This window comes from Drosophila suzukii, chromosome 3, assembly GCF_043229965.1.
Source record: "Drosophila suzukii chromosome 3, CBGP_Dsuzu_IsoJpt1.0, whole genome shotgun sequence".
Taxonomy (NCBI): domain Eukaryota; kingdom Metazoa; phylum Arthropoda; class Insecta; order Diptera; family Drosophilidae; genus Drosophila; species Drosophila suzukii.
In genome coordinates, this window is record NC_092082.1 from 90,476,344 (window position 1) to 90,499,730 (window position 23,387).

At 39.5% G+C, this 23,387-nt stretch overlaps 1 protein-coding gene across 1 annotated transcript in view; it reads left to right on the forward strand.

Annotated features, from left to right (window-relative positions):
* Nucleotides 1-23,387, forward strand: part of CCAP-R (Crustacean cardioactive peptide receptor) — a 40,229-nt gene that overhangs the window by 15,644 nt on the left and 1,198 nt on the right. Inside the window, 4 exon segments of the mRNA XM_070996413.1 lie at nucleotides 1,058-1,444; nucleotides 22,077-22,212; nucleotides 22,276-22,473; nucleotides 22,748-23,357. Of these exon segments, the coding sequence (XP_070852514.1) occupies nucleotides 1,082-1,444; nucleotides 22,077-22,212; nucleotides 22,276-22,473; nucleotides 22,748-23,357 (1,307 nt within the window). The 5' untranslated portion in view covers nucleotides 1,058-1,081.

A 23,387-nucleotide genomic window follows, 5' to 3' on the forward strand; every position in this document is an offset into this window, starting at 1 on the left:
GAATTTATTTGCGAATTTCGGGCACGTCGTTCGGCGTTCTACGTTCGAGGGCCTCCCGCAAAGTTGCGGCTAATCAATTTAAAGTTGCACCCAAGGAGCGACGAACATGGACAGATGGATCCCAGATCCCAGATCCCAGACGCAGGCACATATGCATGCATAAATTTCCGAGAGGAGAGGCCAAAGTTCAGGAGTCCCTTTGTTTGCCACGGACAAACGTGACACTGCCATTTGGGCTTTAAATGTCTATTGTTGGCTGCTAATTGTTCGAATTCCTGTCCAGAGGGTCAAATCGCATGCTAGCTTTTACTATACAATTAGGAACACGTTCTCGGGGTTCACTTGACACGAGCTTGGTGTCAGAAATTATTCCAAACCAATGAACGCAGCTAAGTCACTCAGATAGAAGGGGTTTACTACTGTGCTGATTAAATATCAATTATAAATTAAAATTATATTAAACCTTTTTAAGTTCTGACCTTTTTTTATCCCAAGCCAACTGTTTTTTACAACAAATTTATTGTAGCACTTGTTTTAAGTTATTTAATAAAGATAAGGTATACATCCACATGACTAGTTGCATTTTAAATGATATAACCTCTTTTTAATGGTGTGCTTTATCCAACAAGAGCTTTATCCAACAAGGAAGCGGCAATAAATGTTGGGATAATTGCGCACAGTATCATTCCCCTGGTGTTATCCTACAAGCCATAACTAATTTCTAAGGAATCAGGATCCAGGATACCTGCCGTATGTACACACTTACACCCTACCCCAGTGCCAAGTCACCCCCGGCGTATGCGCGATATTAATAACAGGCCAACAATCCCGCACCTGCTGTTTGGCTGAAATTTACACACAAAAGCCAGGTTAAGTGAGGCAAATATTTCTGCATTTTGCTGGCGAAAGTGCTTAAAGCATTTATTACGCAGCTTTTCCTTTCGGATTTATGGGTTTTTAAGGCCTCTGGGGGAGGTCGGGCCATATATTTTAAGATATATTTACGCACTTTTAAGCACTCTTTTAATTCTTGCTGTTAATTTCAACTTATTTTCAGGCGATGCCAGACTGAGGCGCAATCATGCTGCACTTAAGGCTATTCGATAGCTCGTTCTACTACGGGCTGGAATCCTCCGGGGTGGGGTCCACCTCCTCCTCCTCCTCCGGATATGTGTCCCCCTTCTCCGCCACCACGGAGAGGGCGTTCAATGGCAGCCTGGAGGGGGCTGGGGGCGTGACCATGCCCGACACGGCGGCAGTTAATCTGACATATATCACACCTGCGATATCACACGTGATTCTGGCGCCAACGGCGATACCCACAATGGGCCAGGTCCAGACGACGGTGGCGCCATGTCACGACTTCGACTTGGAAGCGGGCGGCAACTCCACATGCGGCGACCCCGGCGAAGTAGACAATTTAAATTCGTTCTACTTTTATGAGGTGGGTGATATGATATTCGCCAGCACACACAAACTAATTTATTTATTCCAAATCGAAGACCCAGCTGTAGCGCCAGCAAAATTTTGAATTTTAACATTTGAGCAGTACTACAATAAATGGCAAATTGCAATACATTTTTCATGCCGCAAAATGTGATTTAAGAATCTGAATTCTAGCCACGTTTGGGGGATGAGATATTAGGGGTTTCTTTTTAAATTCGAATAAAAATGATTTACTTAGTGGAGGTGTTTTTAGGGCTGTTGAATATTAATGCTATTCAAAGTAGTAATCTTTAGAATTTTTAATAGACATTTTTTGGAAGCTGTTAAATGTCTTTACTCAACTCATAACCTAAACATTCTTGTGCTGTAATAATACTACATTATTTTTAAGAAATACATTTACATTTTCACACTTCAAGCTATATTACTTCCTATAGTATTGAGAATAAACAATATCAATTCAATTTATTTTTATGAGGTGGGTGCGAAAAAATAGAAAGAATATGGGCCACTTGTCTATTGTATTTGTTGAGTTTGAAAGCCGCAGGTGTATGCTTTGATATTCACTTTAATCGAGTCACTGCAAAAAATGTTTCAAAATATTTCATTTACTTAGTCAAAAATGTTTAGAAATACTCATTAAATAGTGAGTAAATTAAATATTAAAAACCCACATTTAAGATTCATTTTGTGTTTGTAGAAAGAGGTTTTCCCTGTGCATTTTTCCCCTTAAAAATAACTACTTTCTTGCCCAGAAGCTGCAGCAGGATTTTTTTGTATCTCCTTACCGAAATGAAACAAAGGATAACTGCGAGGAAAGGGTCACAAAGTCGCAGCTGGCGAGGCTGCTTGTTGCTTGATGCCATTTTCCATTTCCAACAGTTTTTCCTTTTTGCAATGGAAAAGCAACGAACTGAGCCAACTTCATTTCAAGTCGCAGCATAGAAAAACAATAAAACGCCGAATGTCATTTGGCAGCTGGAAATTAGGAAAATCCAAGAAGAGGCGAGCGTTTTTATGCCGGGCCGAATGGATTGCATTAAATATGCAAATGGGGGGATGGGCCCAGAACACTCTTTATCAATGAGGGGCAATCAATCAGAGGGCCCGGCAGATCGTGACAACAACTTCGATTAAACTAAACTTCCGTTCGCCGTTCCCTGCCATAAAAATGAACGCCATGAATGTAATGAAATTTCCTTGGCAGGGTATATATAGCGAACCCCATCGCATAAATCACACCATTGTTGGAACGGAAGTAGCCCTCGACCGAGCCAATTTCCAGACAGCCGGGCTTAAACGCGCCAATCACTCAAAAGCACTGTGCGTGCGTATGTGCGTGCCATAAATTCGGGCTTATTTAAATGAGTCCTCTTTTGCAGGACCTCGGAAAAGCGGAGACTTTAGGATCCGCCGCGCCATATGGCATCTTGGTTGACAAAAGAGCGATGCCAAGGGGTTTCATCTTTCTACGCAAGGGAAGGGAAAGCCGAATGTAACAATAACCTCGTGGCGGCAGCTAAGTCTTATTGATTTGTTGTTCGCATAGTTGGATCTGACAATAAAAAATATTATATTCATATTTCGGTACCCAGTTCCCCATTATTTACACAGCTGAACTTGATGGCGGAATACATTCAATTTGAATAAATAAAGTTATAAATTGGTTCGCTTATAAAGCTCATGATCTATCATAAATTGACTTTCCTTTGGACAAACAAATAATATATGATTTGACTTTACTAGTGTCCAATATAGTTTTAAAAGGTCTATAAACATAATTATTAAAACCCTTTTCTAAATGATAAACAATTAAATCAATCCCTTACCAAAACAGAATTGGACTCTATTTTGTTACACCCCTATTAACAAGCCTTTGACAACTGGCAGCAATGAAAGATAAATAAAAATATTTTACATGGGTCCGATAGACTTCAAAACAAACCTTGCTTTTGGTAATCTGTCACACAGAAGGCGTCAAAAAAAAAGAGCAGATGAAAGCTGTGGCAAAATGCCGGCATAAAAAGGTCGTTGAACTGGCAATATTTTCCTTAAATCCGTGTGTATGGGGGTGCTGTGGAGCCCAGGACCCCGAAAAGGGGTCTCATATGATTTGCAATTCAAATGGCTTAGTCGAGGATTTGGCCTGACCAGCGGTCATCCGTGGCACAATTGTGATTGCTTTTTCCATTGGCCAAATCTCACGAAATCCCCTGTTAACACTATTAAATCATGTTTAAGTTAACAACTGACTTTGGCAGCCCTGTTAAACCATCTTAAGGTTAACAGCTGAGTTTGGCAACCCTGTTGATGTCTCACCTTAAAGTTGAGGACTTGGACATTAAGTTCGCTTGGCACAGATATGCCAATTACAACTGCATTGGGATAGGAAAACTGGGGGGATGGTTGGGTTGTTGGCCAATGTCACACTATATTGACCATGGCCAACTGCGCATTGCTGTCCAATAAACGAGAAAGCGGATCTGGGGGCATTAGACGACGCACATAAACGGAATCGAACGAATTTTTCCCGACTTGAAGGGACTTTTCCTGAAAGAATCGACATTTTGTGTTTGTTTGTTTGCTGGCCGGAGGAAAGGAAATAGAACGATAGTATATTATGCAGCCGCACATTTTGTTTGGCCATTGAGGGAAATTCGTGCGGGTGGAGAAAGGAAAATATAACATCCTTGGCTTAGCCTTCACACATCGCCTCCCAGCTTATTACTCCATAATTACATATGCTCTAATGAGACCCTCTCACTTTTGCTTTGCCATTGCTTTTGCCATTTCAAGGCAATCCAACATCCCACGTTCCGATTTCCCATCTAATTTTAGCCCGGACCTCATGTGGTCGCCTGTTATAACGCATATATTAATATTACACAATTTAGCTACAACAATGGTGACCCTGGTGAGCTGGCTAATGTGACCATCAAAGGCCAAAATTAATTGCCATTTTCTAGGGTGACAGAGCAAATATTTGAAAAAAGGAAACAGGGCCTGTTTGTTGATAAAAGTCAAACAGCTGCCAATATAATAATAGTGGCCAAATTGGCCTTCAAAGGAAGGATGGGGGTGTAGTAATGAGTGTACATAAAGTTTGATGAATAACATTTTTAGGGAAACTTTGTGAAAGCATAGTGAAAGGGTTCAAAAATATTTCATATGTTTGAATAGTGCCTTAATATGAATTCATCTCTTCAAACTTTTAATTTGTGACTACCAAAACATAAAATTAAATATTAAACTTCACAAAATACAGGAATACATTTGATTTGTCATTTATTCTTGCATACTTTTAGGCACCCTTATAAGGGATTTCAATTCCCTTGTTATAGAGTTTTAAGAATTGAAGGTTTTAACTTTAAGCATTCAAAGTCTGATATTATAAAAGGCTTGTCTTTAAGCTATATTTTCACTCCCACCGCAGTTTTCTTTGCTTTCGCAAATATTATTTTGCCAAAGCGAGAGCGCGTCGATTCCGAGAACTCATTAATCTAGCGCAAAAATGTGTCTTAAGCTTATTTGCCAAGGAAAATTAAGCATGTGCAGGCAGCAGAACGGCGAGACTTGACGCATGTAAAATATGGGACACATGTCCTTGTCTGCGATGTCTGGGTTCTGGGTTCTGGGTTCAGAACCTGTTTCTGATTCTGGAAGGTTAAACACTTAGTGGCCACAAAGCGGCATCATTAACGGACTGACTGGCTGGCTGAGCCAAGTGTGATATTAACTCATTTTCCCGCTTTTTTAGCAATTTAATTTGCCTTTGTCGAGTGCGTTGGCCAGTGGGGAAATTACAGCACTAAGCGGCTTGCGAGAATAAATTTACCCAACGACTGGGGCTCAGCTGAGCTGCTTGTTTATGATGTTAACCGGGCTTTGAGTATTTGCCCAGCCCTCCAAGGCAGTAAATACAACATATGTGCGAACTGCTTTCGCTTTTTTCTTTTTTTGGCTCCTCCAAGCTGAGGTGTAATTATACTTTGCCGAGCTTTAATGCAAATTAAAGCATAATTCCAGGCGGCTGACACGCGTGGCTGGGCTTAATTACACTCTGTTGACAAAACAAAATGCCCACAAGGCCATCAAGTGCTTGAGTGGCCAACGAGAGTTGGCCGCAAATGCTCAAATGTGACCATGGGGACCGAACGACGCTGGCTTGGCTAAAAATGAGTTAACAACATTATTTGCACATTGGCCAACGCTACTGACCACTGTGAATGTTGGCCGGGTTCTATTCCAACGTCAATTTTATTAAGGCTCACAGGATCCGCCGCAGGATGGCCGCAGGTCCTTGATGACTACTGCCAGCCCCGCCCTCTTCGGATCCTTGGGCCCAGCCCATAAAATACTTTTTGACAAGAGTTTTATCTGGCACGTCGCCTGTTAGTTGGATGTGTCGTAGCGATTTATAAGGATTTGTTGCCAACGAGAATAACCAGTGACAGTTGCAGTGAGAAAAAGCAGAGGAAATGGAGCAGGTAGTAATGTTACCAGAGGAGTACTAGGAAACATTAAGAAGGTGGCTAATCCACTTTAGGAGTTTATTTTCCTGAATTTGTGTTTAGGGGATTAGGTTTTTATAAGGAAATATATAAAAACAGACCCACATTAAACTCGCTAAATGTTGTCTTACTGAAAAAACTTATATAGGTGTTGAAAAGTATGGTACAATATAATAAAAGTTAGAAGTTTTATTTTCATTGCATACTTCTAGGCGCTATTATAAGTGATTTCTAGAACCGAGTGATATAGTTTTATAGATTATAGATATATTTTCTTAAAGGAAATCTTTTCCTAGCACAATACTGTACCTACTACTTTCTCTCAGTGATCCACTTCCCGACTCGTGTTTGTTTTCGATAAAATATGAGAATTGTATTTCACTTGGCATTGAAAGTCATTGCACTTCCGCCACTTTAGTCCAACCGTAATGAGGCCGCAGGACAGGTTTGTTGACATTTCAGCTTCGCCGATTTCTGGCAGCTCATCAAGCGTTCACCGACACCGGGTTTCAATAGTTCAGAACTCAGGTTCAATCTGGGGTTCAGTGGACCCTCTTTTAATGCTGACAAATTCCCCAAAGTGTCACTTGACCAGCAAAATCAATAAGCATCTTTTGCCAACTAATTGTTATAATTTGCCTGCTCCCCGGCTCACAAAGTCTGCCTGAATTTGAGCCAGCTTGTCAGGCTATAAACTTATGCGAAACAACGAAAGTGTTAATTTCACAAATATTTTCCAACATAAAACCAAGGCTGGAAGGATGGATGGTTGCACAAATGAATGGATGAGGAGTTGACTTAATGAGTGTTCAAGTTAATTGTTGGTTTATTTGTCACGCTCGAACTTTGAACTCGGCGCAACAATTAAACGGGGGATTCTGCTCCGTAAACTTTTTACACCCTACTCACCCTTCAAAAAAAGGGTTGACTGAATTTTATAGCCAAGTATTAAACAGCAAATCAATAAACCCCGGCCAAGATTCGCCTTTAGCGATGCTTTGCAGAGGAGTGAAAGTCAAATACTTATGAGCTATGCTGTATATTTCCTGGAAATATGCCAAAGAGGACGAAATGTGTTGCAAATAATAATAGAAAAGGGCAAAAGGCTTCTTTCGCTTCCTGCGGGGAAAAGCACTCAAAACTGGTTCTATGTTTTTTATTACGTAGAATACCCCATGCCCTGCATGAACCATAAAAATCAAATAAAAATGTAAACTTCCTCTTAAAACCGCTTGGAAAACCTTTTTACTGTCCATAATCAATCTTTGAGTCCGTCCTCTTGGGAGAGTTAACCGCTATAAATAACCGCAGGACTACGGGCTAAAACGCCCCAGTCTGGCCAAATCCGCTGCCACGCCCCGGTCGTGTCTGCACATAATTTGTGAAATAAAATACTTGCTGCCGAGGCTAAAACCCCAAATTGAAACCAAATTAAATTGCAATAAATCAGCATGGCGTTAATAGCGTTCCTCCAACTGATAAACATTAAGTGGGCGTCGTCATGGGAGATCGCCATCATCATGGCCTGGAAATCGAAGTAAACAACAGAGGGGAAAACCTATCCTATCCACATGTGGGTTCTGGTTAGGCGCTTTCCTTGCCGCTATTTGTGCTTCCTTTTTACCGTCTAATTGATTTGTTTTCCCCGCTGTGCAAAGGCGGTATTTTTGGGGGGATTCGTCCGATTCGCAGACTCTGTGTGTGACTTACCCATCCCAATGGCATCGATTTCAAGCCGCTGTTTGTTTTCCTTGAGACCCAGTTACAAGTATGTATTTCTGCAATCAGCAAGGCGCAAACAAAAGCCCAGGGCCATTCCTGCTACAGATTGCCAAATGCTTTATTATCGATACAGTGGAGCTGCCATAAATCAATCCAGCAGCTACCGGGGGTGACACAAAAATATAAAGGTATCTAAAAGTATGCTAAACTACTCTATCCAGAAAATACGATATATAACATATTTTTCACTGCCTACTTTTGGGCACATTTTTAAGTTTTTTAAAATACCTTTTTTTACTCTTTTCTCAGTAATAATCTTAACTGTTGTAAACACATTTTACAAATTATTTGGTAACGCCCTAATGTTTCCCAAACTCCTAAAATAAATTGTTTGAAGATTACCATCAACTCAGATATAATTGAGGCAATTACAACAAAAACTTTAAGCATTATAAGTAATTTAGTGCCCACTTTGGACAGTTTCTGAAAAAAGGTAGCTCGACTCCCCTTAATTGTCTCATAAAAACTTGAGTTATGGAACCTCAACTTTAGTCCTATTTAGCCAGGGGAACTGTACTTGTAGGAAAACAAATGAGTACCCAAAACAATAATACAAAATAGACGGTCAAAGTCAGGTCGCAAAAGCAGACCCGCATTTATCACAGCAGATAAGTGCACACATATCCTTGTGCCATATTTCCCATTTTCCATTTTCCATTTCCCAGTGGCCCACACCACCAGCATTATAATCATTCTCCGGAAGTAAACTTAATGACTGACATCAAGCGACATTTTGTGCAACAATAAGCTGCGGCGATAAGAGCCCCGAACAATGGGGCGTGGCTGTCTGCTGGGAGTATCACTTGCCGCACACTCGACAAAAAAATGTAATTTCATTTTCATAAGCAGCAAAACGCCACTCACTTCCGTTGACAGCCCGCAACACACACAAAATGGTTCACAAAAAGCAGCAACATATCTCTGAAGGCAAGTGGAAAAGCCAGGGGAAAAGCGAGGGAAAATGCTGGGTGCAAAACCCAACGCAACTACATTTTCGCATCATTACAATTTGCATGCATAAGCAGCCAGAGCTAGTGCACACAATAAATTTCACATAGCCCAAGTCAATTACAGCTCTACTGCTGCTCGGTGGCGCACACTGCGTATGAGCAATGCAGGGCGGTGGCCCAAAAAAAGAAAGCTGGGAAAGTAAGTAATACGTATTCGAAACACACGACTGCATTTGGGCTACGAGAAAAAAAAATGCCACCAAGGATGGCACTTAAAAAACCCTAAAAAAATACGATTGTGTGAATTATGCAAATCGTAAAAGCGCTGAAATCCGCGCCTAAGGGAGCCCCAGTTGACCCCCAGGCCAGATAATTGCAGTAGAATGTTTGGAGTTTCGCTGCGACACTAAGCTGCACGGTTTTCCATGGGAAATGGAAAGCGGGAAAGCGGGAAAATCCCCCGAAGCGGAGAACATTCATCTTCAGCTCCATCGCCAGCTGGTTTTGTGCAAGTGCGCGAAAAGCGAAGTGGAAAATGCGAAATGCGCTTAATGAGAAAATGCAAAAGGCGACAAACCAACAGCGAAATTATGCTCAGTAAATACTTAAAGTGCCCCAGCCTCGGAGAAAGTGTCAGCAGGAAGCGGGACAGAAATGGAAAGTGGAAAGTAGAAAGTGGAAAGGGGAATGCCCATATCCCCCGGCTGAGACTGAGCTATTTACATAGCCTGGCAAGTACAAGTAGGTCAACATCTCACAACGCACCCAAGTATGCAATGAATTGTGTGGCTCGCTTAAATCAAATTAAATTAAATGGAAGGAGTGTTTGTGAGCAGAAAATAAATATTTATTAAGGAAGATTTAAAAATGAAAATAAAATAATAGTTTAAAAACATAAATAGTTGGTTAAATGCAACAACGGATTCATGTTTTTCAAGTAAAATTCATTCAAAACTTTATTAATTTCAGTTCTGACATAATTAAATAAGTATCTTAATAATATTTATAACTTTATATCACACAATTTCTTGAGTTAAGATATCTTAAAAGTTAAATATTCAAAGTAAGTAATTTTTTATTGTAAATAAATTTAGCCCAGGCCATTTTTAAGTAAATGTCACTCGCAGAAGTAGATAACCTAAACATCTTTATAGATCCAACATATAGAGGGACCTTTAAAACTGACCTCGATGAAGTTTACCTGATCTGGGTTAAACAAAACGCGAAAACGTTCCCCCTCATAAAATCAAGTTGAAATTCACTTAAATAATTCCAAGAATTTGCTTCGTTTTTGCTTAAAATTCACTTGGGGCGGGGTTGGGGTTGCATACATGTCAGACGGCAGGTAGACACACCTTTAGAAGAACACAATTTCTTTCGCCATCGCGAGGAAGACCGAAACCGCCACATCAAAGGACGGGAAGTACATGCCAAAAAAGCTTCAAAGTGGCAAGAAACGATCTTTTCGGGCAGCAAGGGGAGCAATGAGGAGGGGGAGCGGATGGGGTGCACTCGATGGGCCACGTCATTTACGCAATTTCGATGAAATTGGCACAAACATCCTCCTTCCCATCCAACACATAACACCCAACACCTTCCGATTGGCTCTGTCATTCGCAGGTTGAACGACGCCGCTGTCGAGAGACGGCAAACAGCTTCCGTGTGTTTACCACTCATAATAATATTCCCTCTGCCTTATCGTGTATAACCCGTTTACAGAATTAATTAAGAGCTGTGTTTACATACATCTCCTTGTTTTCGTGTTTTCCACTGGGGCATTTATAATTGAGAAATCTCTTTTTTTAATATTTATTCAGATCAAGGTAATGCAAAGAAACCAAATACATAGGCACTTCCTAAAAGTGCACTTCCAGATTTCGTAACTTGGGGAATTGGATCCCGATTTCGATGTGGCATACCTTTATGAGTTTGTGGGTTTACTATCTAGTAATCTACATTGAAATAGTTCTTTATATCGAGGGTCCACTTTTTAACTTATTTTCATGTCAGATTTTTCCGTAATTCCATTGGCCTTCAAAATGGGGACCCAAAACTGCACTTTGAAATTTCATAACTTGGGCAATTGTTTTCCGATTTAGATGTGGAATACCTCTATGAATTCGTGGAGAAATTCTATAATAATCTACATTAAAATTCTTTTTCTGGGGGAGGGTCAGATTTTTAACCCATTTTCATGTTCAATTTTCCCGTAATTCCATTGGCTTTCAGAATGGCAACCCAAAACTGCACTTCGAAATTTGATAACTTTGGCAATTGTTTTCCGATTTAGATGTGGGATACCCCTATGAATTCGTGGAGAAATTCTCTAATGATCTACATTAAAATTCTATTTCTGGGGGAGGGTCAGATATTTAACCCATTTTCATGTCCGATTTTTCCGTAATTCCAATGGCCTTCAGAATGGGAACCCAAAACTGCACTTCAAAATTTCATAACTTGGGCAATTGTTTTCCGATTTAGATGTGGGATACCTCTATGAATTCGTGGAGAAATTCTCTAAAAATCTACATTAAAATTCTTTTTCTGGGCGAGGGTCAGATTTTTAACCCATTTTCATGTTCGTTTTTTCCGTAATTCCAATGGCCTTCAGAATGGGAACCCAAAACTGCACTTCAAAATTTCATAACTTGGGCAATTGTTTTCCGATTTAGATGTGGGATACCTCTATGAATTCGTGGAGAAATTCTCTAAAAATCTACATTAAAATTCTTTTTCTGGGGTAGGGTCAGATTTTTAACACATTTTCATGTTCAATTTTCTTGTAATTCCATTGGCTTTAATAATGGGAACCCAAAACTGCACTTTAAAATTTCATAACTTGGGCAATTGTTTCCCGATTTAGATGTGGGATACCTTTTTGAATTTGTGGAAAAATTTCCTGATAATCTACATTACAAATCTTTTTCTGGGCGAGGGTCAGAATTTTAACCAATTTTCATGTTCAATTTCAGAATGGGAACCCAAAACTGCACTTCGAAATTTCATAACTTGGGCAATTGTTTTCCGATTTAGATGTAAGATACCTTTTTGAATTTGTGGAAAAATTTCCTGATAATCTACATTAAAATTCTTTTTCTGGGCGAGGGTCAGATTTTTAACTCATTTTCATATTCAATTTTCCCGTAATTCCAATGGCCTTCAGAATGGGAACCCAAAACTGCACTTTGATATTTCAGAACTTGGGCAATTGTTTTCCGATTTAGATGTGGGATACCTCTATGAATTCGTGGAGAAATTCTCTAATAATCTACATTAAAATTCTTTTTCTGGGGGAGGGTCAGATTTTTAACTCATTTTCATGTTCAATTTTCCCGTAATTCCAATGGCCTTCAGAATGGGAACCCAAAACTGCACTTTGAAATTTCATAACTTGGGTAATTGTTTTCCGAATTAGATGTGGGATACCTCTGTGCATTCGTGGAGAAATTCTCTAATAATTTACATTAAAATTCTTTTTCTGGGGGAGGGTCAGATTTTTAACCCATTTTCATGTTCAATTTTCCCGTAATTCCAATGGCCTTCAGAATGGGAACCGAAAACTGCACTTTGAAATTTCATAACTTGGGCAATTGTTTTCCGATTTAGATGTGGGATACCCCTATGAATTTGTAGCAAAATTCTCTAATAATCTACATTAAAATTCTTTTTCTGGGCGAGGGTCAGATTTTTAACCCATTTTCATGTTCGATTTTTCCGAAATTCCAATAGCTTTCATAATGGGAACCCAAAACTGCACTTCAAAATTTCATAACTTGTGTAATTGTTCTCCGATTTAGATATGGGATACCTCTATGAATTCGTGGAGAAATTCTCTAATAATCTACATTAAAATTCTATTTCTGGGGCAGGGTCAGATTTTTAACACATTTTCATGTTCAATTTTCTTGTAATTCCATTGGCTTTCTTAGTGGGAACCCAAAACTGCACTTTGAAATTTCATAACTTGGGCAATTGTTTTCCGATTTAGATGTGGAATACCTCTACGAATTCGTGGAGAAATTCTCTTATAGTCTACATTAAAATTCCTTTTCTGGGCGAGGGTCAGATTTTTAACCCATTTTCATGTTCGATTTTTCCGTAATTCCATTGGCTTTCATAACGGGAACCCAAAACTGCACTTTGAAATTTCATAACTTGGGTAATTGTTTTCTGATTTAGATGTGGGATACCCCTATGAATTTGTAGCAAAATTCTCTAATAACCTACATTAAAATTCTATTTCTGGGGCAGGGTCAGATTTTTAACACATTTTCATGTTCAATTTTCTTGTAATTCCATTGGCTTTCTTAGTGGGAACCCAAAACTGCACTTTGAAATTTCATAACTTGGGCAATTGTTTTCCGATTTAGATGTGGAATACCTCTACGAATTCGTGGAGAAATTATCTAATAATTTACATTAAAATTCTTTTTCTGGGCGAGGGTCAGATTTTTAACGCATTTTCATATTCAATTTTCCCGTAATTCCAATGGCCTTCAGAATGGGAACCCAAAACTGCACTTTGATATTTCAGAACTTGGGCAATTGTTTTCCGATTTAGATGTGGGATACCTCTATGAATTCGTGGAGACATTCTCTAATAATCTACATTAAAATTCTTTTTCTGGGGGAGGGTCATATTTTTAACCCATTTTCATGTTCAATTTTCCCGTAATTCCATTGGTTTTCATAATGGGAACCCAAAACTGCACTTTGAAATTTCATAACTTGGGCAATTGTTTTCCGATTTAGATGTGGGATACCTCTATGAGTTTGTGGAGAAATTCTCTAATAATCTACATTTAAATTCTGTTTCTGGGGCAGGGTCAGATTTTTAACACATTTTCATGTTCAATTTTCTTGTAATTCCATTGGCTTTCATAATGGGAACCCAAAACTGCACTTCAAAATTTCATAACTTGGGCTATGGTTTTCCGATTTAGATGTGGGATACCTCTATGAGTTTGTGGAGAAATTCTCTAATAATCTACATTTAAATTCTGTTTCTGGGGCAGGGTCAGATTTTTAACACATTTTCATGTTCAATTTTCTGGTATTTCCATTGGCTTTCATAATGGGAACCCAAAACTGCACTTTGAAATTTCATAACTTGGGCAATTGTTTTCCGATTTAGATGTGGGATAGCCCTGCATACTGCACTACTTTTAGACATCTTCATCGGAAAGATAGCCTCTTCAAGCATGGATACGTCAAAGTTTTTATGGGGCCCTTGCTGTCCTTATTTGTCACATAATTCGCTTTTATGGTATTTGCAGTTTCCACTAAAGTAGATCCCGAATAAACTTGGAAGCAGGACTCTACCAAGGCGTGTAAAAGTCGCGTCCTGCTGGCGTTTTCTACGTGAGCAATGTCAAATGTGACACCCACACACACACTGGCGCATTATCCGACTATGTGTGTGTGTGTGTGCATAAATGATTAAGTGCGTGCTTGCACTTGGCTTGCACATCACGTATGCGCCATGCATTTTTGCCTTTGACACAAAGCACTTTATAATGCTAGCTCACACACACACTTACATAACAGGACATTTACTGTTGCATTTGATTCGCATTTCACATTTTATAGTAAAGCACTTTTTCAATCAAAAGGTTCCATTGTATTTATAAATTACGCTTGAGTGTGCAATTTGGATTCAATTTGCAATCGAATGCAGAAATAAATAGTCATAAATTACAATACAACATCAAAATTCAATTATAAGGGGAAGCAATAATAAAAACTTATGTTCTACATTCACAAAGGTGTCTAAAAGTATGCAGTGAAATATAACATACATAACTTGTTGCATACTTTTAGACACTTCAGTGAATGACTTAAAACCGTGTTAAATTTTGTGGCTTCAATTTATGAACTAAAATTAGTTTTAATGGCTGTACAAGTAACCCAAATTGCTTGTGGCTTACCCAAACGAATAAGTTAGACAAGCTGGTAATATGATGTGAACCAACATGTTCTCCCTACCCTTTTTTCAACAATTTTATGTGCGATTCCCTTAACGCGAACAACCACAGCAATTTGCATAACAGAACATGCCAACACTTTTCGTTTACACACAAAATTACTCGACTTTCCACCTTGTGGAACGAGGAAAAGCCAGAGAAATCAGGTCTTACTTTAAATGGAATCAAAGCCAGCCGCCAAGTGAGGCTTCAGAATGTGGAATACCCATGTACCAGGCGGTGTGAAAAAAGCGGAAAAATAACAAAAGCCAGCAAATCCGTAAACTGCAGAAGCAACAAAATCAGAAATAACAACTCTGGCGACTAGTTCTTGGTCGAAAGTCCACACTGCGGACTTGGGAGCACTTGACTGCCTGCCAGGCAGTAGTAGTAATAGTAGTAGAAGCCTTCCATTTCCACGTCGGACAGTCGACCGACTTTGCCAACTTGTCCGAGCTGCTTCCTCATGGAGCTGCTGCATTTCCGCCTGCCAGGCATCCTTCTTCTACTCGCCCAACTCCTCCTTTTTCCGTCCTGGCGAAGTCCTTTGACAAGTGCCATTTGCGGAATTTTAAATTAAGAAAAAGTTTACTTAGCTTTCGATAGGTCTGGCTGGTCCTTCCTGGAGTACTCGCAGCTTGTCTTTTCGTTAATCGCTAGGTGCAGCTGTCGTTTGCCAAATGAAAGTTAATTAAATTCGTTGAATTCCTGCGGCTGGAAGGGGCACAAGGATAATGAAAACGGAAATGGCATTTGGAGTAGTCAAAGTTGTAGTTAAAGCCGATACATAAACAATACACACTTACATTCAAGTTTGTCTTTATCCTCCCTTCCCTTTGGCTCACTTTAAACAAATGTTGGCCCAAACTTTGTAGTTGAAAGTTTCTATTTTGCTTGGAGTTTTTCGGTTTGCTGCTGTGCAGGGAAAGTTCCTCCAAACTTAGACAACAGGCTTCTAATGATGTCTATGGACATTAGGTGAGCTGATCTTTCAGCCAAAAACTTTTGAGCACTGTGAAAGTTCTTTCACTAATTTGAAACTGGTTTCTTGCATAATTTTTACGTCTTCATTTAATTGGGTGTGGAATATTCTTTGGGGAAAACATATCTGGCAGTAGAGAGCATAAAGGAATTTTTGAAAGAATTTTAAGAGTAGCTAACAAATTACTTGTTCGTAATAAATCATTTAATTAAGGATGCCAAAGAATTTTCTAGGGCTTCCAAATCACTTATAAATGTGTCTAAAACAACTTTTGGCAATTTATATAGAATATGTTTTTTGTAGCATACTTTTATATACATTTACAAGAGATATTTAAACGCTAGAAAGAAATTTAAGAGAAATAAATTGGAATTGTTTTGACTTACAACTAAGCCAACTATTGTGACGAGTGCCTTGAAATATAAGCCAGCCCGAAATGATAATATTTCACCGTGAGTGCGGCAGACAAAGAGCAATCTATGACAATACCCAAATCAAGTTGTCTGCGAGCGCATATCAAACCGCTTACTTAGTGACTGACTGACTGACAGTGTCTAGTTAAAATCTGGCTTCACTTTCGACGCCCAGTTGCCTGTCAACTTATCTGCTGACCACGCAAACAAAACGATTTGGCATGGCTACTTAATGCCCTGTCCCTCAGCTCATTTGGCAGACGATGGCCATGATAGTCAGACGAAGATACATATAGAGAGATATTATGAAGAGGTGGCGAGGGGGTATGACAGGACATGTGTCTGAAGCTTATGTGTTAATTATCGCCGGCCCCAAGGGAAACCCAACTCAAGCGGTAAATGGCTGGGAAAAATATTCAAATTTATGCCTGACTTGACTTTTGGTACGTATCACAAATGCCTATGTTGTTTATGCAAATTGCCCGGCCCTGCACAGCACCCACACAAGTTCCCAGGCATTTTGGCCATAACTTCCGCCAACCGCAGCAGATTCTCCACATCCTATAGATTATATTTCTCGCCCGGGGGCAGGGTGTAATTTGTTTTGCATAGTTCTAGGCGCGTGCTTGTATTTATTGTTTGTCTGTTTGGCTCCTGTTAACAATATGGCACTGGAAAAAATACCTTGAATCAATCTCAGGTGCACTCTATACATCTATTATACTTTTGGGTATATTTAAAAAATGTTTGTATTCTTAAAATTAATTTTCTGTTTTGTTTTTAAACAAGAATTGAAGATATTTTGTTATCAAAATAAGTATCATTATACCATTTACACATAAAAACCCTTTAATTTCATTTTTCTTGATTCCATTTTTAATAGATAATTTATTAATACTAAATTTTCTCTCAGTGCATCCCAACCTAGCCTTTGTTTTCCTACTGTCTGGTCATCAAGGCTGACTTTTCCTCCTGTGCTTGTTATTTTTGGCCTACGCCTAATTCGGCCTCTGCTAAGGCTATCTAAACTTCAGTCCATTTCAACTCATATTTATGCTTTTTCTTTTAATTTATTTATACATTTGGACACATTTGCATTGCAACAACAGTCAACTGACCTTTCTATATTCTTCTTTTATGGCCATCTTTTGACCAACTAGCTTAATTTATGTTCGACTCATTTGATTAATGTGTTTTGTTGACCCGAAAATTTACGAGTCACTAGAGTAACAATTTGAGGTTTAGCCTTAGGCTCTTTTTCTTTTCTTATTTGCCAAAAATTTATCGACTCGTTTAGTAGGTCAGTTGTCAGTGGGCAAAGACGATGGCCGTGACTCATTCGGCTAATCTCTCATTAGTCCTAGAAACATTTACTTGGCTTAAATCGAGTTGCCGCCCCACTAGATAGATAGGGCGGATAGACTCTGGAAACCAGTTAAACATCCATTATGTCAGTCAGTTGGTCTTTATTAGCTCTTTCGCCCTCCCTGCACCACGTTTTCATAACCGACCACAATTATGTTGGCAAATCTTTGGCCATTTTTCATGTTTCCACTCCCACGCACCCGAATTTCCACTCAACAGTTTGTCAACAGCATGTATACACACAGGGCTCACAGTTTTTGGCCGTAATGCTGGGCTTTTATTAATTTCAATTTGTGTCAACATCAACGCCAAATATGCAGGGCCACGGGAGGGGAAGATTTAAGCCAGCTGATGACAAAATGTTTGGCCATTAGGCGAATTAAAGCGCAGTAGTCGTCCTTTGGCCGTCGTTATATGGCTTTGGTTATAGGACAGTTCATAAACGGGCATTGTGGCTGAAAAGCCGCACGAACATCTATAAAAACGATGATTGATGTGCTCGGCTTGACCCAAATGCATGTTTTTATGCCAAAATAATACCAGCTCAAGAGTGTCCTTCTCGTGTCTACATGAATATGTCCTACACACACATATATTCGCATTTTTATCGCTCGATGTGGCAGGACAATATGCTTTTCCTGGCCAGAGTTCGTTGACCTGCCTGGCGAGGAAAGTTTCTCCTAATGCTTATTATCTGACCATTTGCCGGCTCAGCACGCTGCGTATACGTAATATGAAATTTAATTTTACTTTATGCAACTTCTCTGGTCCTCCGCAGAGCACTCAAGCACAATGTAATCGCTATTAATGAATGCCCTGAAAAGTGCGAAAGAAACGAAAACAAACAAGCAGCCAAACAAAACACATTTCCACGCAGACTAAACCAAAGCCACGCAAAAACACAGATGGAACTACATACATAAAAACTTAAGCCAACAAAGAAGCTACGAAACAACCAAGTCAACAATGGTGGCCGAGTGCCAAGTGCTCCGCGTCCTTAGCTCGGATGCTTTTTAAATATGAGCTACGAAAATAAAAGTTGATTAAGCTTATGGGCAAAGTATTGCGGAATCTTAAGTATCCTATAAATATGAGACTATCTTTTGTCCTCGTCTATAATCAAACTTATAAGAAGCCATAATAGGTTTGATCAGAGTTTTGAAATCACTAATATGGTATCCAAAAGTATGCAACAAAAAGTAAAACTACGTCTTTGCAGTCAAATTTCAGATTTAAAAAATACTATTGCATACTTTTAGGCATAATTATTAATTGTTTATTAATCATTATATTTGTTTCGCAGATTTTACTGTAGTTTTAAAACCTTTAATAAAGGTGTCTTTAAGTATGCAATAAAAAAGATAGCGTTGTTTTAACATCTATCTTTCGCACTTAAAAATATTGCACCATACCTTTACATATTTTTAGAACCTATGATGATCTTTGTATTTAGTTCGCTGGGTAGGTACGAATTTCTTAAATACCTAAAAGCTGATAATTCGTATTTTTAATGGTTCTATCATTTTCTTTTTATTTTTCTTGAATATAATGGTAGTATTTTTGAGATACCTTTAAATACAGCGAAGCGTATATCTTAGCCAGCTTCTCTAAATCAAATGGAACCCGCAAAACATACCATATATTCTATATGTGAAACTGCCGCGAACTTGGCTACAAGGACTGATTTATAAGCGCAGCTGCCGTTGGCTGTAACAACTGCAACTATGGGCGGGGAAAAGCTCCTTTTCTTGCGAAATGAAATTAATTTCCCATTGCCTTTGTTTGCGGCCACCCATTTGTCTTTGTTGCTGCATTTTACGATCCGCAGGCAGCGGTTGAAATTTGTCAGCACGGGCGATTTGGTGGGATTAAAGCCACGAGCCCCAAAGCCGCACAAAGTGCACTTAAAGTCGCTAAGGGATGGGGTTAAGATGGGGGCTAAGTTGGGCGCTAAGGAAAACGGATGCGGATCCGGATACCATCATTTCGCAGCGCGTGGCTCTCGAGTGCCAAGTGGCTTCTATTGTTATGGCTGTCCCACTTAATAATCAGACATAATAGTTTGCGGCAGATGAAGTTGCTCCGTGGCTGTAGTTCCAAGAGCTGCAACAGGTGCTCCCCGCCCAGAATTGGCTTTTAATGAGGATTTACGGTTGCTCTGGCGGGTCAAAATCCGTTTTTCTTATCCTGTGTATCCTTTGCATTTGGCTTATGCGTTTTAACTCGTTTTCCTCCTTTGGCTCAAATTAAATTTCGCACTTTTAATGTTCTGCCAGCCAAAAAAAGCAATTTCCTCGAGGTGCAAAGCCAAATTGAAAAAGGCATAATGACTTGCCAAAAAAGGGCAAGCCGCACAGACACTCACACACGTTAAAATGTTAGAAAAGTAAGCAAAAAAAAATAAAAAAGGCCAACCAGAAATGGTCGATCATTAAAAAAGGCTTACAATGTGCCATTTATTACATTTTTATAGCGCCCACAGCATGGGACATAATAAAAGTCCAAAGCTGTCCAAAAGAAATCTGACAAAAGTTATTTGGTGTAAAAAGAGTGCGGCATTTATTACTCCGATTTTATTTTGCGCCTGTCAATATGCTGCGGAAATTATTTTACCAATTTTTCCGGGGAAAGTTTAAAACCAATCGATTTTTAATGAGTTTAAAAGGAAATGAATATTTCGGACATCTACGATTTTTCAACCAACCACAATAATTTATCGTATGCCAATCGTTAAACTCTATAAACATTAATCGGCAATGAAGAAGATTCTACTTCCTTTGAGTGTGAAATATATGAATCTGTTAAAGCAAATATTTGGCATGACTTCTTGCTAAGAAGAAATAAAAATAAAACCAGAAACGTGCGAAAAATTTCACCCAGAAATGGTGTCTAATAAAAATAAGAGCTGAGCCAACATCAAATGGGAAAAAGTTTTGCAACGCGTGAAAAGTTTCGACTGCCTCAACTTCCCTTCAAGCGCGAATATACTTTCTCGAAAGTCATGCTGGAAAATTGCACTTGAGCTGCCGAACGCAAACACCTCAGGACATCAATCCGATAAAGGCTTTAAGGACTTGCGCCAAGTCACTTTTCTGGTAAAACATCGAAATCAAAGGTCAGGGGCTTGAGAAAAATGCGAAAATTTTTACTGCTAACAAATGAAGGCACCGCATTTAATAATAAAAACGCGACACCGGCGAATAATGAAAAACGGGGCAGACACGATGTGCAAAGAATGAGTAAAAATAGCCGCTTTACTTTGCTCATTTGTTGATTTATGCGGCAATTTGCACAACATGATGGACTGGCAGACCGTCTAAGGATCCCTTGCAGCGCCAAAAAGTCGCCGGAACAAAATACATCTCTCTGCTGTCTCCCCATATCTATATATTCACTTATTTCTATATATACAACTCGCACTTAGGCCGAAAAACAGAAATAAAATAAGCCAAGAGTGGATACTGCAAGTATGGGCGGACAAAAAGTTGTAGCATAAGGTGGGGCGTCCTCAGTCTGGGTTCCAAGTCGCAGTTCCAAGGACGAAGCCTGTCAAGACTTCAGCTTTTTCGGGACAAGTTTACCCAGCTCGCCCTTAAGCAAGTCCACATCAACATGGGTGTTGGCGTCAGACTGCAGGACCCCGAGGCCATAATTCAAACTTACCTTCAATAGATATGAGCCCTGGGTGCTGGCGTTAAAAGCAAATTTAATTTGCTGAAAATATACTGAAGATACGACGCAGGGTTTATTAGCCACATCAGCACATATGCGATTTTTTGCCATGTAAGCTATCTGTGGGCAAATAAGGAAATAATTTCACTTTCTTTTGTAATAAAAGAAAACTAGCACAACTATTCACAGTCACCTGTACACTAAGAAATCAGTTTGAAAAAGTTCTATATCAACAAAATTTTGATAAAGAGAGGTATTAGAATAAAAAATATATACATTTTAACTTTTTCAAGTGGTTAAAAATGTTTAAGAATGAAAAACTTTAGATAGTTTTGAAATATTTAAATAAAATGTATTAAAAAACACTTACAGCTATCAGTACAGTTTTTAAATCACTTACAGAGGTGTCTAAAAGTATGCTACAATACACATATAATGAAGAGTTTGCATGGCTTCAATTTTTACTGCATACTTTTAGACATTTTTATAGGTGGTATAATTCCAATATGAAATATTTCAAAGTTGTTCATATGTTTTTTACCGCTCTTCTTAGTTATATTAACAAAGCTGCTTTACAAGTCCAATAAAAATGTTTTTTGGAGTGCAGGTCCTCCATCTTGGCAACAATTTCCTGCTGGAATAACGGTGGCTGTCTTCCATCACGTCTGTGTGTGGGTCCAGGGGTGTCTGTGTGTGTGTTTGTAGCTGTCGTGTTGTCCTAGTCTTGTTAGTACTGAACTGGAAGAAGCAAACTTCCGCTGACACATCCTGCGCCCCGACACCCCTTCCCCACCGCCCGGCAAAAATTCATAGCTCTATCATTTTTATGGCTATTTAAAGAGCCATAAACAGGCGAGTGGTTGCGTGCGTTTGAGTTGGCATTAAATTGAGTTTTATGCGTGATTTCCGTCCTTAACACTTTGTTGACAATGAGTTTGTTAGGTGTTTAATGAAATGTGACCACAATCGGTTTTCCTTTACCTTTCTTTCAGACGCAACAATTTATTATGCTGTGGATCCTGTTCTTCACCATCGTCCTGGGCAATTCTGCAGTGCTCTTTGTGATGTTCATCAACAAGAATCGCAAGTCCCGGATGAACTTCTTTATCAAACAGCTGGCTTTGGCAGGTGCGTTTTGGGGACGGAGGTATTTCTCCTTCCATTGCCTAATTCCCAGTCAATTACTTTTAGATCTGAGTGTGGGACTGCTCAACGTGCTGACCGACATCGTTTGGCGCTCCACCGTGGCCTGGAGGGCGGGCAACCTGGCCTGCAAGGTCATCCGCTTCTCGCAGGCCGTCGTCACATACTCGTCCACCTACGTCCTGGTGGCCATGAGCATCGACAGATACGACGCCATCAGGCACCCCATGAACTTCTCAAAGTCGTGTAAGTTAAGTCGTCGAGTGGAAAGTTTTCTAATTGCCAAATGTTGTTAGCCAAAGCGCTGTTTGCGGTTTCTTTGGATTAGACGAGCGGCATTTTTATAATTTAGTTTGGTTATGTTGTAGGACAGGAAATTTAAGATGTATCAGAATTATTTCTTGGTAAAAAAAATTATTTACAAGTTGTTTAAGGGATTTAGTTTTAAATCATCTATATTAGATTTTTTATTAAAGTATGAGTACATTTCTATTTAATCATTGAAAAAATCCTTTTTTAGGGAAACGAGGACGTCAATTGGTAGGAGGGGCGTGGCTACTAGCGGCGTTTTTCTCCATTCCCATGCTGTTTTTATACGAGGAGAAGCTCATCCAGGGATCCCCGCAATGCTGGATAGATTTGGGTTCCCCGGAAGCCTGGCGGTGGTATATGTGTCTGGTTTCCGTATGTCTGTTTGTGGGTCCCGCGCTGATCATCTCCGCCTGCTATGCCATCATTGTCAAGACGATTTGGGCCAATGGCTCTATATTTTTGCCCACAGGTAATAAAATACTTTATTTATTCTTCTAAAAATTATAGAAATAGTACCAAATTTCTTAAATGAATCTTGTAGAACGGGGAGCCACACCTGCAAGGAGGGCCAGTTCAAGAGGCATCATTCCGCGGGCAAAGGTCAAAACGGTCAAAATGACACTGACCATCGTATTTGTTTTCATTATCTGCTGGTCGCCGTACATCATCTTTGATCTGCTGCAGGTCTTTGATCAGATTCCACACTCCCAGGCCAACATAGCCCTAGCCTCCTTCGTCCAAAGTCTGGCCCCATTAAACTCGGCGGCTAATCCTTTGATCTATTGCCTCTTCTCATCGCAGGTCTTTCGGACTCTAAGGTAAGATACTATAAATATTTGTAAGCTTAA